This window comes from Scyliorhinus torazame, chromosome 16 (assembly GCF_047496885.1).
Source record: "Scyliorhinus torazame isolate Kashiwa2021f chromosome 16, sScyTor2.1, whole genome shotgun sequence".
Classification (NCBI taxonomy): Eukaryota; Metazoa; Chordata; class Chondrichthyes; order Carcharhiniformes; family Scyliorhinidae; genus Scyliorhinus; species Scyliorhinus torazame.
In genome coordinates this window covers 88,109,607-88,125,170 of record NC_092722.1, presented here as the reverse complement: position 1 = coordinate 88,125,170, position 15,564 = coordinate 88,109,607, and the positions used below count along the sequence as shown (strand labels likewise).

The 15,564-nt window shown below is 52.5% G+C and overlaps 1 protein-coding gene across 1 annotated transcript in view; it reads right to left on the bottom strand.

Annotated features, from left to right (window-relative positions):
* Window positions 1–1,352: 1,352 nt before the first annotated feature.
* LOC140392278 (calsyntenin-3-like) overlaps window positions 1,353–15,564 on the bottom strand; it is a 288,200-nt gene continuing 273,988 nt past the window's right edge. The window contains 4 exon segments of the mRNA XM_072477595.1: window positions 1,353–1,387; window positions 1,548–1,683; window positions 5,670–5,815; window positions 13,506–13,676. Coding sequence (XP_072333696.1) covers window positions 1,353–1,387; window positions 1,548–1,683; window positions 5,670–5,815; window positions 13,506–13,676 — 488 coding nt within the window.

Below are 15,564 nucleotides of genomic sequence, written 5' to 3'. Positions count from 1 at the left end.
ACTCCACCTTCAAGGAGCTATGAACCTGCACTCCTAGATCTCTTTGTTCTATAACTCTCCCCAACGCCATACCATTAACTGAGTAGGTCCTGGCCTGATTCGATCTGCCAAAATGCATCACCTCACATTTATCTAAATTAAACTCCATCTGCCATTCGTCGGCCCACTGGCCTAATTGATCAAGATCCCGTTGCAATCCTAGATAACCTTCTTCACTATCCACTGTGCCACCAATCTTGGTGTCATCTGCAAACTTACTAACCATGCCTCCTAAATTCTCATCCAAATCATTAATATAAATCACAAATAACAGTGGACCCAGTTCCGATCCCTGAGGCACACCAGTAGTGAGAGTACCTTTAAGAAATAGGTGTTTATTACTGCAGTGATGTCAGAGTGTGGGTGGAGCCATCAGGTTTTACTTTCGCTTTGGACTTGCAGCTACAGGGTGTGTTTTAGTTTCGTTTTGAGAGCTGGACAGCAGCAGGCAAAGCAAGGAGCTGTATAAGGATCTCTCTCTGCAGTCTACAGACTGACCTCAGCTCATTTGGGGATTTCAAAGTGTCTCAGTAGAGAAGTTAAACCTGATGTCTTTCTGTAAATAGGGTTCTTTTTTGTCTTATGGATGTTGCAAGGAAAGATGAAGAGTTACTTCGAGAGTACTGTATTCTTTGGGGGATTTATTGGTGTTGATAGTTGTTAAGATGTTTACTGGGGTTTCATAAAGTGTTAACTGGTTTCATAAATAAACATTGTCTTCATTTAAAAGTACTGTAAATCTCTGTTATATCACACCTATAAGGTAGGCCCGTGTGCTCCCCATACCACAATCTATTAAAGGTTGTGGGTCAGGTGAACTCCATGATACACTTTGGGATTCTCTAAACCCTGGCCCATAAAAGCATGAAAAACGCCCCAGCCACATTTCAATGGTCATTTCAGGATTACCCAACTGTGCGGTGTACATAGCCGATCTGGTGATTTTTAGTCAGACATAGAACCTACAGTGCAGAAGGAGGCCATTCGGCCCATCGAGTCTGCACCGACCCACTTAAGCCCTATCCCCGTAACCCAATAACCCTTCCTAACCTTTTTTGGTCACTAAGGGCAATTTATCATGGCCAATCCACCTAACCTGCATATCTTTGGACTGTGGGAGGAAACCGGAGCACCCGGAGGAAACCCACGCACACACGGGGCGAACGTGCAGACTCCGCACAGACAGTGACCCAGCGGGGAATCGAACCTGGGACCCTGGCGCTGTGAAGCCACAGTGCTATCCACTGTGCTACCGTGCTGCCCCAGACATGGACAGAACATTTGAAGCATCTGATGGAGTTATTCGCTCGACTTCAGGAGGCGGGTTTGATGGTAAACCTAGCGAAAACTGAATTTGGAAAAGCCCAAGTCACTTTCCTTGGCCATACAATCGGACAGGGCCGACTGGCCCCACGGGATGTGAAAACAAAAGTTATTGGGGAGTTTCCAATGCCCTCCCTCTCTCTCCCCCCAACCCCACCGCCCCCCACCCCTCCCTCCACACTGACCTGAGCTCCGGTGAGAATTGGCCACACTGTGCCCGGTCAGCTCGGCCTGGTCCCGGTGGGCCGGGTGCATGAATTGCTGCCCAAACTGGACGTGGTTCGGGTGGATCAGGGCACTGAAACTGTGCAGCACGTTAACCTGGAACAGAGAGAGAGAGGGAGACAGAGAGAGAGAGAGGGTGTGAGAGAGAGAGAGAGGGGGGGAGAGAGAGAGAGAGAGAGAGAGGGGGAGAGAGAGAGCGAGAGAGAGAGAGGGGGGAGAGGGAGAGCGGGAGAGAGGGAGAGGGGGCGAGAGAGAGAGAGAGAGGGGGGGGGGAGAGAGAGAGAGAGAGAGAGAGAGGGGGGAGAGGGAGAGGGGGAGAGAGGGAGAGGGGGCGAGAGAGGGAAAGACAGAGAGAGGGAGAGACAGAGAGTGAGAGAGACAGAGAGGGATGGGGAGAGACAGAGTGAGAGCGAGAAACAGAAGGTGAGAGCGACAGAGGGAGAGAGACAGAGAGAGAGATAGGGAGAGACAGTTTGTGAGAGACAGGGACACACAGAGATAGACAGTGAGAGATAGAGAGAAAGAGAAAGAGAGACTCAGAGAGAGTGCGTAAGACACAAAAAGAAAGAGACAGAAGAGCAATTTAGTTGTTGCTTGAACACTGGGTTACTTTTCTGATTCACTTGAGACAATGAGCTGATTGGGCTGAGGTGGGAAGCATGATGGGAAACATTATACTCAGCATGTGTGAGGGGGAATGAGGGAGGGTGAGGGCGTATTTCAGAGTGAGTGCAGCACAGGGTTAGATACAGAGTAAAGCTCCTTTCACACTGTCCCCATCAAACACTCCCAGGACAGGGACAGCACGGGGTTAGATACAGAGTAAAGCTCCCAGTCCCCATCAAACACTCCCAGGACAGGTACAGCACAGGATTAGATACAGAGTAAAGCTCCCTCTACACTGTCCTCATCAAACACTCCCAGGACAGGTACAGCACGGGGTTAGATACAGAGTAAAGCTCCCTCTACACTATCCCCATCAAATACTCCCAGGACAGGTACAGCACGGGATTAGATACAGAGTAAAGCTCCCTCTACACTGTGCCCATCAAACACTCCCAGGACAGGTACAGCACGGGATTAGATACAGAGTAAAGCTCCCTCTACACTGTCCTCATCAAACACTCCCAGGACAGGTACAGCACGGGATTAGATACAGAGTAAAGCTCCCTCTACACTGTCCCCATCAAACAATCCCAGGATAGGTACGGCACGGGGTTAGATACAGAGTAAAGCTCCCTCTACACTGTCCCCATCAAACACTCCCAGGACAGGTACAGCACGGGATTAGATACAGAGTAAAGCTCCCTCTACACTGTCCTCATCAAACACTCCCAGGACAGGTACAGCACGGGATTAGATACAGAGTAAAGCTCGCTCTACCCTGTCCCCATCAAACAATCCCAGGACAGGTACAGCACGGGGTTAGATACAGAGTAAAGCTCCCTCTACACTGTCCCCATCAAACAATCCCAGGACAGGTACAGCACGGGGTTAGATACAGAGTAAAGCTCCCTGTACACTGTCCCCATCAAACACTCCCAGGACAGATACAGCACAGGGTTAGATACAGAGTAAAGCTCCCTCTACACTGTCCCCATCAAACACTTTTTGGACAGGGACAGCACGAGGTTAGATACAGAGTAAAGCTCCCTCTACACTGTCCCCATCAAACACTCCCAGGACAGGAACAGCACAGGGTTAGATACAGAGTAAAGCTCCCTCTACACTGTCCCCATCAAACACTCCCAGGATAGGTACGGCACGGGGTTAGATACAGAGTAAAGCTCCCTCTACACGGTCCACATCAAACACTTTTTGGACAGGGACAGCACGAGGTTAGAAACAGAGTAAAGCTCCCTCTACACTGTCCCCATCAAACACTCCCAGGACAGGGACAGCACGGGGTTAGATACAGAGTAAAGCTCCCAGTCCCCATCAAACACTCCCAGGACAGGTACAGCACGGGGTTAGATACAGAGTAAAGCTCCCTGTCCCCATCAAACACTCCCAGGACAGGTACAGCACGGGGTTAGATACAGAGTAAAGCTCCCTGTCCCCATCAAACACTCCCAGGACAGGTACAGCATGGGGTTCGATACAGAGTAAAGTTCCCTGTACACTGTCCCCATCAAACACTCCCAGGACAGGGACAGCACGGGGTTAGATACAGAGTAAAGCTCCCTGTCCCCAACAAACACTCCCAGGACAGGTACAGCACGGGGTTAGATACTGAGTAAAGCTCCCTGTCCCCATCAAACACTCCCAGGACAGGTACAGCACAGGGTTAGATACAGAGTAAAGCTCCCTCTACACTGTGCTCATCAAACATTCTCAGGACAGGTACAGCACGAGGTTAGATACAGAGTAAAGCTCCCTCTACACTGTCCCCATCAAACTCTCCCAGAACAGGTACAGCACAGGGTTAGATACAGAGTAAAGCTCCCTCTACATTGTCCCCATCAAACACTCCCAGGACAGGTACAGCACGGGGTTAGATACAGAGTAAAGGTCCCTCTACACTGTCCCCATCAAACTCTCCCAGGACAGGTACAGCACGAGGTTAGATACAGAGTAAAGCTCCCTCTAAACTGTCCCCATCAAACACTCCCAGGACAGGTACAGCACGGGGTTAGATACAGAGTAAAGCTCCCTCTACACTGTCCCCATCAAACACTCCCAGGACAGGTACAGCACGGGGTTAGATACAGAGTGAAGCTCCCTCTACACTGTCCCCATCAAACTCTCCCAGGACAGGTACAGCACAGGGTTAGATACAGAGTAAAGCTCCCTCTACACTGTCCCCATCAAACACTCCCAGGACAGGTACAGCACGGGGTTAGATACAGAGTAAAGCTCGCTCTACACTGTCCCCATCAAACACTCCCAGGACAGGTACAGCACGGGGTTAGATACAGAGTAAAGCTCCCTCTACACTGTCCCCATCAAACACTCCCAGGACAGGTACAGCACGGGGTTAGATACAGAGTAAAGCTCCGTCTACACTGTCCCCATCAAACTCTCCCAGGACAGGTACAGCACAGGGTTAGATACAGAGTAAAGCTCCCTCTACACTGTCCCCATCAAACACTCCCAGGACAGGTACAGCACGGGGTTAGATACAGAGTAAAGCTCCCTCTACACTGTCCCCATCAAACTCTCCCAGGACAGTACAGGATGGGGTTCGATACAGAGTAAAGCTCCCTCTACACTGTCCCCATCAAACTCTCCCAGGACAGGTACAGCACAGGGTTAGATACAGAGTAAAGCTCCCTCTACATTGTCCCCATCAAACACTCCCAGGACAGGTACAGCACGGGGTGAGATACAGAGTAAAGCTCCCTCTACACTGTCCCCATCAAACTCTCCCAGGACAGGTACAGCACGAGGTTAGATACAGAGTAAAGCTCCCTCTAAACTGTCCCCATCAAACACTCCCAGGACAGGTACAGCACGGGGTTAGATACAGAGTAAAGCTCCCTCTACACTGTCCCCATCAAACACTTCCAGGACAGGTACAGCACGGGGTTAGATACAGAGTAAAGCTCCCTCTACACTGTCCCCATCAAACACTCCCAGGACAGGTACAGCACGGGGTTAGATACAGAGTAAAGCTTCCTCTACACTGTCCCCATCAAACTCTCCCAGGACAGGTACAGCACAGGGTTAGATACAGAGTAAAGCTCCCTCTAAACTGTCCCCATCAAACACTCCCAGGACAGGTACAGCACGGGGTTAGATACAGAGTAAAGCTCCCTCTACACTGTCCCCATCAAACTCTCCCAGGACAGTACAGGATGGGGTTAGATACAGAGTAAAGCTCCCTCTACACTGTCCCCATCAAACTCTCCCAGGGCAGGTACAGCACGGGGTTAGATACAGAGTAAAGCTCCCTCGACACCGTCCCCATCAAACACTCCCAGGACAGGTACAGCATGGGGTTAGATACAGAGTAAAGCTCCCTCTACACTGTCCCCATCAAACTCTCCCAGGACAGGTACAGCATGGGGTTAGATACAGAGTAAAGCTGTTTCCTGCAGTCTGCAGTGTCTGGTTGAGATGAGCGGGCCGGTGTGACTCACCTCGACAGAGAACTCGTTGCTGACGTATCGCCCGTTCATTTCCGTGCAGACGAGTCGGAACTTGCGCTCGTACAGTGCCGCCCCTGGGCGGACCTGGTAACGGATTCCCCGGAGGACCAGCTCGTAAACCGCGATAGTCTCAACACCTGGAATCCGCAAAGAATTTGTGTTGAATGTTTTGGATCGTAGGGGGGTTAAACAAGAGGCAACGCTGTCGGTCGTCCAACCCCTTGAACCTTCTCTATTCAATGAGAAAATGGCAGAACAGTTACTTCATCACACCATTTTCCTGCGCTCACACTTATCATTTGATATTTTTAGTCAGTAGAAACCTATCACTTCAAATCCTTTCTTTCTTCATTTATGGGATGTGGGCATGGCAGGCTGTACCCAATATTTATCACGCAACCCTAATTTCCCCTTTGTGGTGGTGGGTGAACGGCCATCTTGAACCCGCTGTAGTCCCTGTGTGGTGTAGGTACACCCACTGTGCTGTTAGGGAGGGAGCTCCAGGATTCTGACCCGGGACAGTGAAGAATCGGCTGGTACATTTCCCAGTCGGGATGGTGTGTGTGGGGCTCGGAGGGGGAACCTGCAAGGGGTGGGTGTTCCCCATGTGTCTGCTGCCCCCCTTGTCCTTCTAGATGGTAAAGGTGGCGGGTTTGGAAGGTGATGTTGAAGGAGCTTTGGTGAGTCGCCACGGTGCATCTTGTAGATGGTACACACGGCTGTTACTGTGTGTCGGTGGATGTTTGTGGTTAGCGTGTCGATCAAGCGGGGCTGTGCTTTGTCCTGGATGGTGTTGAGCTTCTCGAGTGTTGTTGGGAGCCGCACTCATCCAGGCAAGTGGGAGAGTTTCCCATCACACTCCTGACTTGTGCCTTGTTGATGGTGGACACACTTTGGGGCAGGGGTCAGGAGGTGAGTTACTCTCCGCATGATTTCCAGCATCTGACCTGCCCTTGTAGCCACAGTATTTATGGCTGGTCCCAGTTCAGTTTCTGGTCAATGGTAACCCCCAGGATGTTGATAGTGGGGGATTCAGTGATGGTAATGCCATTGAATGTCAAGGGGGAGATGGTTGGATTCTCTCTTGTCGGAGATGGCCATTGCCTGGTGTGTGCCGTTAATGTTCCTTGCCGCTGGTCAGTCCCAAGTCTGGATATTGTCCAGGTCTCGCTGCATTTGAGCATGTGGGCAGCACGGTAGCATAGTGATTAGCACAATTGCTTCACAGCTCCAGGGTCCCAGGTTCAATTCCCGGCTTAGGTCACTGTCTGTGCGGAGTCTGCACATCCTCCCCGTGTCTGCGTGGGTTTCCTACGGGTGCTCCGGCTTCCTCCCACAGATTTCATAGATTGCATAGAATTTACAGTGCAGAAGGAGGCCATTCGGCCCATCGAGTCTGCACCGGCTCTTGGAAAGAGCACCCTATCCCCATAACCCAGCAACCCCACCCAACACTATGGGCAATTTTGGACACTAAGGGCAATTTAGCATGGCCAATCCACCTAACCTGCACATCTTTGGACTGTGGGAGGAAACCGGAGCACCCGGAGGAAACCCACGCACACACGGGGAGGATGTGCAGACTCCGCACAGACAGTGACCCAAGCCAGAATCGAACCTGGGACCCTGGAGCTGTGAAGCAATTGTGCTATCCACAATGCTACCGTGCTGCCCACAGTCCAAAGATGTGCAGGTTAGGTGGATTGATGATGATAAATTGCCCTTTGTGTCCCAAAAAGGTAGGTGGGGTTGCTGGGTTACGGGGATAGGGTGGGGGTGTGGGCTTGGGTAGGGTGCACTTTCCTAAGCCTGGTGCAGACTCGATGGGCCGAATGGCCTCCTCCTGCACTGTATATTCTATGATTCTATGATTTGGACACGGGCTGCTTCAGTGTCTGAGGAGTAGCGAATTCTGACCTTATGATTGTCCTTTTCCAGGAAGAAGGTGCTGGCAAGGTCACAGTGGAAGAGGACAGAGGTGATATACTGGGCGTGGTTCTCCGGAAAGATTTCTAAGCGAGTGGGAATTGGCGCTAACTTCTCGGCACTCGGCCCAGCGAGGCTGGCAACGCTATTCAACGTTAATTGGTCCATTTAACGAGCCTCACGGGCTTCTCGCCACAAATGAAGGCTCGCCATCTGATTCGTCGGGACCGCGCTCGCCAGCCCCCCGCTAACAAGGTCGAGCAGCACTTAAGCTGCACTTGCTCAGCCAGCCCCAGCCAACTCACAGCAATGGCGCTGAGGAGAGCGGGCCCAAGACTCGGGGTCGCAGATCTGGGAAGGCTGCTAGACATCGTGGAGGGCAGGAGGGATGTCCTGATCCCCCGAGGGTCCAGGAGGGTCAGCCATAGGGCAGCCAGTGCTGCCTGGGGGGAGGTGGTGGCGGCTGCCGGCTCAGGGAGTGTAACAAAGAGGACTTACACCGAGCGCAGGAAGAAGATCAATCACCTACACCGGGCGGCATGAGTGAGTAGACACCAACGCCCTCCCCCGCCCTGCCACCCAAGGGTGCATCCACCCCCCCCAACCGCCTATGCGACCCAACCTGCCCCCCCAACCCTCCCTTTGTAGCCCCCCCCCCGGCCCCCCCCCCCCGCACCACTGTGAACCACCTGTGTGGCAAACAATGTGGCATGGCAGCACAGTGGTTAGCACTGTTGCTTCAAGGCACCAGGGTCCCAGGATCGATTCTTGGCTTGGGTCCCTGTCTGTGCGGAGTCTGCATGTTTCATAGATTATCATAGAATTTACAGTGCAGAAGGAGGCCATTCGGCCCATCGAGTCTGCACCGGCTCTTGGAAACAGCACCCTACCCAAGGTCAACACCGCCACCCTATCCCCATAACCCAGTAACCCCACCCAACATTAAGGGCAATTTTGGACACTAAGGGCAATTTATCATGGCCAATCCACCTAACCTGCACATCTTTGGACTGTGGGAGGAAACCGGAGCACCCGGAGGAAACCCACGCACACACGGGGAGGATGTGCAGACTCCGCACAGACAGTGACCCAAGCTGGAATCGAACCTGGGACCCTGGAGCTGTGAAGCAATTGTGCTATCCACAAGGCTACCGTGCTGCCCCTGTTCTCCCCGTGCTACCATGTTCTCCCCGTGTCCTATGGTTTCCTCCCACAAGTCCAACGATGTGCGGGTTAGGCGGATCGGCTATACAAAAAAAAAAATTGCCCCTGGTGTCTAAAAGGGTTGGGTGGGGTTACTCGGTTACGGGATAGGGTGGAGGTGTGGGCTTGGGTAGGGTGCTCTTTCCAAGGGCCGGTGCAGACTCAATGAGCTGAATGCCTCCTTCTGCACTGTAAATTCTTTATGATTCTATGTCTTCACTCAATGCCCGAGTCTCCATAGCTTCCTGTGAAGAAAATTCATCAGGTTTACCATCCGCCGAATGAAGAAATTCCTCCTCATATCAGTCCTAGATGGCCTACCACGTATCCTCGGATTTTGTCCCCCAGGATCTAGACCCCACTCACCCTCCAGCCAGGGGAACATCCTTTTCTACACCTTCCCTATCAATCCCTGTAAGAATTTTGCACATATGACTGAGACCACGCCCCAAACTTCAAAAGCCTAGGGAATGGACGTCCCATCCATTTAATCTTTACTCATGGGACAGTTCCTTCCTCCCAGGAATCAATTTATTGAACCTCCACTGCGTTCTCTCTCGGGCAACCATACCTTTCCTTAAATAAGGAGACCAAAACTGTGCACAGTACTCCAGGTGTGGCCTCATCAAGGCCATCGACACAGTAATTGCAGTAATCCATCTTTACTCCCCTACTCAAATTGTCTTGTACTTTGGTGTTGTGTTTGCTGCTGTGTTTAGGATTGTGTTTGGTACTGTGTTGGTGCTGATTTTAGAATTGCATTTGATGTTGGATGTGGTGCTATGTTCAGAACTGCGTTTAGTGTTGTGTTTGGTAGTGTGTTTGATGTATCGGTACTGTATTTGATGCTGTGTTTTGGACTGTGTTTGGCATCATATTGGTACTGTGTTTGGTGCTGTGTCTAGGACTATGTTTTGTGCTGTATTGGTACTGTGTTTGGTGCTGTGTTCAGGGCTGAAATTGGAGTTGTATCAGTGTTGCATTTGATGCTGTATTTAGGACAGTCTTTTGCATCATATTGGTACTACATTTGGTGCTGTGTTTAGGACTGTATTTGGTATTGTATCGGTAGTATGTTTGCTGTGGTTAGCACTGTGTTTGGTGTTGTATTGGTACTGTGTTTAGTGTGGTGTTTAGGGCTGGAATTAGTGTTGTCTTAGGTGCTGTGGGCTTGGTACTATGTTTGGTGTTGTCTTTGGTGATGTGTTGAGCTCTTTGCTTGGTGTTGCATTTACTTGTGTTTAGGACTGTGCTTTGTGTCATCTTGGTGCTGTGACTGCTTTTTGTCACTTTTGTGCTGTTTCAGAGTGCATTTGGTTTTGCATTTGGTGCTATGTTTGGCACTGTGTTTATAACTGCACATTGTTGCTCTTGGTGCTATGTTTGCTGCTGTGCTGAGTACTGCATTTGGTATTGTGTTATATTTGGTGTTTTATTTAGAACTGTGTTTGGTGTTGCATTTGGTGCTGTGTATGGTTCAGTATTTTGTGCCTTTTTAGTGCTGCATTGAGGATTGTGGTGGCGAATTTAGAAATTTGCTTTTTGTTGACTTTGGTGCTATGTTTGCTGCCGTGTTTGGAACTAAATTTGATGCTGTGTTTAGGATTGTGCTTTGCGTTATATTTGGTGCTGTGCTCAGAAGAGTGTTTTGGGGACTTTTGGTGCTATGTTTGCTACTGTATTTAGGACTGTGTTTGATGGTGCATTTTGTGCTGTGTTTGGTTCGGTGTTTGGTGCTGTGTCCAGGACTCTTTTTGGTGTTGTATTTGGTGCCTTGTTTTGATCTGTGTTCAGGATTGTGTGTGGTGTTGTGTTCAGGACTAAGTTTGTGTTGCATTTGGTGCTGTGTTTAGCACTGGGTTTAGGATAGTGATATTATGCTTAGAACTGTGTTTTTGTCACTTTTGGTGCTATGCTTGGTAGTTTGCTTCGGATTGTGTTTTTTGTTATATTTGATACTGTATTTATCACTTTTTTGTGTGTTATTTATTTATTTTTTAATTTAGAGTACTCAATTATTCTTTTTCCAATTAAGGGGCAATTTAGTGTGGCCAATCCACCTAACCTGCACATCTTTGGGTTGTGGGGATGAAGCCCATGCAGACACGGGGAGCATGTGCAGACTCCACACGGACAGTGACCCAGGGCTGGGATCGAACCCAGGTCCACAGCACCGTAGGCAGCAGTGCTAATCAACTGCTTGGCCCAAGACTGTAGGAAACCTCAGGGAGTCGTGATCTTAGCCCAGTCCATCACACAAACCCACCTCCCATTCATTGGCTCCATCTACACCTCCCGCTGCCTGGGGAAAATGGACAGCGTAATCAAAGACCCCTCCCACCCGGCTTACTCACTCTTCCAACTTCTCCCATCGGGCAGGAGATGCAAAAGTCTGAGAACTCTGACAGTGACAGCACTATCATTTCACAGCTCCAAGGTCCAGGTTCGCTTCCCTGCTTGGGTCACTGTCTGTGTGGAGTCTGCACGTTCTCCCAGTGTCTGCGTGGGTTTCCTCCGGGCGCTCCGGTTTCCTCCCACAGTCCAAAGACGTGCAGGTTAGGTGGATTGGCCGTGATAAATTGCCCTTAGTGTCCAAAAAGGTTCGGAGGGGTTATTGGGTTACGGGGATAGGGCGGAAGTGAGGGTTTAAGTGGGTTGGTGCAGACTCGATGGACCGAATGGCCTCCTTCTGCACTGTATGTTCTGTGTTCTAAATAGATACCATAGAAGTATCATAGAATTTACAATGCAGAAGGAGGCCACCAGGCCCATCGAGTCCGCACCGGCCCTCAGAAAGAGCACCCCAGTCAAGCCCACGCCTCCGCCCCATCCCCACAACCCAGAAGCCCCACCCAGCCCCGTTTTTTTGGACACTAAGGGCAATTTATCATGGCCAATCCACCTAACCTGCACATCTTTGGACTGTGGGAGGAAACCGGAGCACCCGGAGGAAACCCACGCACACACGGGAAGAACGTGCAGACTCCGCACAGACAGTGGCCCAAGATGAGAATAGAACCTGGACCTTGGAGCTGTGAAGTGACAGTGCTAACCACAGTGCCACCGTGCTGCCCACAAGATTCAAAACAGCTTCTTCCCCACTGTTACCAGACTCCTAAACGACTCACTTTTGAACTGATCTGACTAATACTAAACCCGGGGCGCGATTCTCCGCTCCCGCGACGCCGGTCCGACGCCCTCCCGCGATTCTCCCAAGCGGCGGGAATGACCCGGTCGAGTTTCGCGGGCCGCAGGCCGGAGAATCGCCCGAGACACCCAAAATGGCGATTCTCCGGCACCCCTGCTATTCTCAGTGCCGGATGGGCCGAGCGGCCAGCCCAAAACGGCGGGTTCCCCCGGCGCCGTCCACACCTGGTCGATGCCGGCGGGCACAGCGCGGGAACGCTGGGGGATCCTGCACCGGGGGGAGGCCTCCCTCTGATGGAGGACCTCCTTTCTTCCGCAGCCCCGCAAGATCCGTCTGACATCTTCTTGCGGGGCGGACTCGGAGAGGACGGCAACCATGCATGCGCCGGTGATGCCAGTTATGCGGCGCCGGCCGCGTCATGTATGCAGCGCCGCCTTTACGCAGCGCCAAGGCCTGCCGCGTGTAAATGACGCGGCTCCGCTCCTAGCCCATTATCGGGCCCTGAATCGGTCAGGATAGGGGCCGTTTCGCACCATCGTGAACTCGACGGCGTTCACGACGGCGCGAACACTCTGCCTCCATTTCGGAGAATCCCGCCCCCGATGTCGGCGTCTACGTATTTATATTGTGTTCCTTGTGTTGCCCTACTATGTTGTTTTTTTCCATGTACTAAATGATCTGTTGGAGCTGCTCGCAGAAAAATACTTTTCACTGTACCTTGGTACATGTTACAATAAACAAATCCAATCCAATCCAATCACTGGTCCACCATGCCGCCCCTGTATTTTGTGTTATAATTGGTGCTGTGTTTAGGGCGGTTTGATATTGCATTTGGTACTGTTTAGTTCAGTTTTTGGTGCTGTGTTTAGGACTGTGTTTAATGTTGTATTTTGTGCTGTGTTTGGTTCAGTGTTTAGTGCTGTGTTTAGGACTGTTTTTGGTATTGTATTTGGTGCCTTGTTTGGTGCTGTGTTTAGAACTGTGTTTCTTGTTGCCTTTAGTGCTGTTTGCTGCTGTGTTTAGGACTGCATTTGGTACTGTATTTAGGATTGTATTTTGTGCTATATTGATTCTGTGCTGAGAACTGTGTTTGGTGTTGCATTTTGGTACGGTATGGTTCAGTGTTTAGTGTTGTATTTGGTACTTATTTGGTGCTGTGTTTAGGACGGGTGTTTAGAATTGTGTTTGATGTGGTGTTTGCTGTTATGTTTAGGACTGTGTTTGGTGTAGTATTTGGTGCTGTGTTTAGGATTATGATTGGTATCATCTTTAGTGCTGTGCTTAGGACTGTTATGTTTAGGAATGCATTTGTGTTGCATTTGGTGCTGTGTTAGTACTCTGTTTTGGATTGTGTTCTGTGTTATTTTGGGTGCTGTGTTTAGGGAGGTATTGGTACTGTGTTGGAAGTGTGTACAGAACTGTGTTTAGTGTAGTATTTTGTGATACATTTGACACTGTGGTTAGGACTGTGCTTGGTGTTGTGTTTGTACTGTGTTTAAGACTGAGTTTGGTGTTTATTTGGTGTGTTTGGTGTTGTGTTTTGCACGTACCAGATATGGTGAGGATGCTGCTCGAGTTCGTCATCTCCAGTCCCTTCTGTTGGAGCAAAGTCTGATCCAACAGCAAACTCTCTCGTTGTGGGTTCAACTCCTCCCCAACCACAAAGATCTCGCAAGAATCCAAGCTGTGAATGATCTCATCCGAAATCAGGGAGTCTTGTACTGAAGAGAGTGAGAGAAGAAGCTGAGTGTCTGTCAGAGAGAGAGAGGGGGGAAGAGAGAGAAAGGGAGAGAGAGAGACGGATGAGAGAGAGGGGTGAGAGAGAGAGGGGGGAAAGGGGTGAGAGAGAGGTGGGGTGCAAGAGGAGAGGGAGGGGGTGAGAGAGAGAGGGAGGGGGTGAGAGAGAGAGGGAGGGGGGGTGAGAGAGAGAGGGAAGGGGTGAGAGAGGGAGGGGTGAGAGGGAGGGAGGGGGTGAGAGGAGAGGGAGGGGGTGAGAGAGGGAGGGGGGAGGGGAGGGAGGGGGTGAGAGAAAGGGGGGTGAGAGGGAGGGAGGGGTGAGAGGGAGAGGGAGGGGGTGAGAGAAAGGGGGGGAAAGAGAGAGGAGTGAGAGAGGGAGAGAGAGACGGATGAGAGAAAGGGGTGAGAGAGAGAGAGAGAGAATGAGAGAGAGAGAGAGGAGTGAGAGAGAGATGAGACGGATGAGAGAGAGGGTGAGAGAGAGAGGGAGAGTGAGAGAGAGAGAGAGAGGGGGGAAAGGGGTGAGAGAGAGGTGGGGTGCGAGAGAGAGGGAGGAGCTGAGAGAGAGGGGGAGGGGGTGAGAGAAAGGGGGGGGAAAAGAGAGAGGAGTGAGAGAGGGAGAGAGAGACGGGATGAGAGAAAGGGGTGAGAGAGAGAGAGAGGGAGAATGAGAGAGAGAGAGAGAGAGGAGTGAGAGAGAGAGACGGATGAGAGAGAGGGGTGAGAGAGAGAGGGAGAGTGAGAGAGAGAGAGGGGGGAAAGGGGTGAGAGAGAGGTGGGGTGCGAGAGGAAAGGGATGGGGTGAGAGAGAGAGAGATAGGGTGTGAGATAGAGGGTGTGAGAGAGGGGTAGAAGAGAGAGGGGGGAGAGAGAGAGAGAGAGAGAGAGGGAGGGAGGGGGAGGAGGGAGGGGGAGGGGGGTGAGAGAGGGGGAGGGGATGAGAGAGGGAGTGGGGTTGAGAGAGGGAGAGGAGGTGAGAGGGGAGAGGGGGTGAGAGAGGGAGAGGGGGTGAGAGAGGGTGGAAGAGAGAGAGAAGGATGAGTGAAAGAGGGGTGAGAGAGAGTGCGGTGTGGGAGGAGAGGGTGTGGGGGGAGGGAAGGGGGTGCGGGGAGGAGAGGGTGCGGGGGAGGAGAGGGTGCGGGGTGAGCGGACAGTGTGCGGGGGAAGGGGAGGGTGCGGGGGGAGGGAAGGGTGCTGGGGGAGGGGAGGGTACGGGAGGAGGGGAGGGGGCAGGAGGAGGGGAGGGTGCGGGGGAGGGGAGGGTGCGGGGGGAGGGGAGGGTGCGGGGGAGGGGAGGGTGCGGGGAGGAGAGGGTGCGGGGAGGAGAGGGTGCGGGGGGAGGAGAGGGTGCGGGGGGGAGGGGAGGGTGCGTGGGGAGGGCAGGGTGCGGGAGGAGGGGAGGGTGCGGGAGGAGGGGAGGGTGCGGGGGAAGGGGAGGCTGCGGGTGGAGTTGAGGCTGCGGGGAGGGGAGGGGAGGGTGCGGGAGGAGGGGAGGAGAGGGTGCGGGGGGGAAGGAAGGGGGTGCGGGGAGGGGAGGGTATGGGGGGAGGGGAGTGTGCGGGTAGGAGAGGGTGCAGGGGAGGGGAGGGGAGGGTGCGGGGGGAGGGGAGGGTGCGGGGGGAGGGGAAGGTGCGGGGGGAGGGGAGGGGAGGGTGCAGGGGGAGTGGAGGGTGCGGGGGGAGGGGAGAGTGCGGGGGGAGGGGTGGCTTCGGGGAGGAGAGGGTGCAGGGGGGAGGGGAGGGTGCGTGGGGAGGGGAGGGTGCGTTGGGAGGGGAGGGTGCAGGGGAGAGGGGGTGGTGCGGGGGGAGGGAAGGGTGCGGGGGAGGGTGCGTGGGGAGGGGAGGGTGCGTGGGGAGGGGAGGGTGCGGGGGA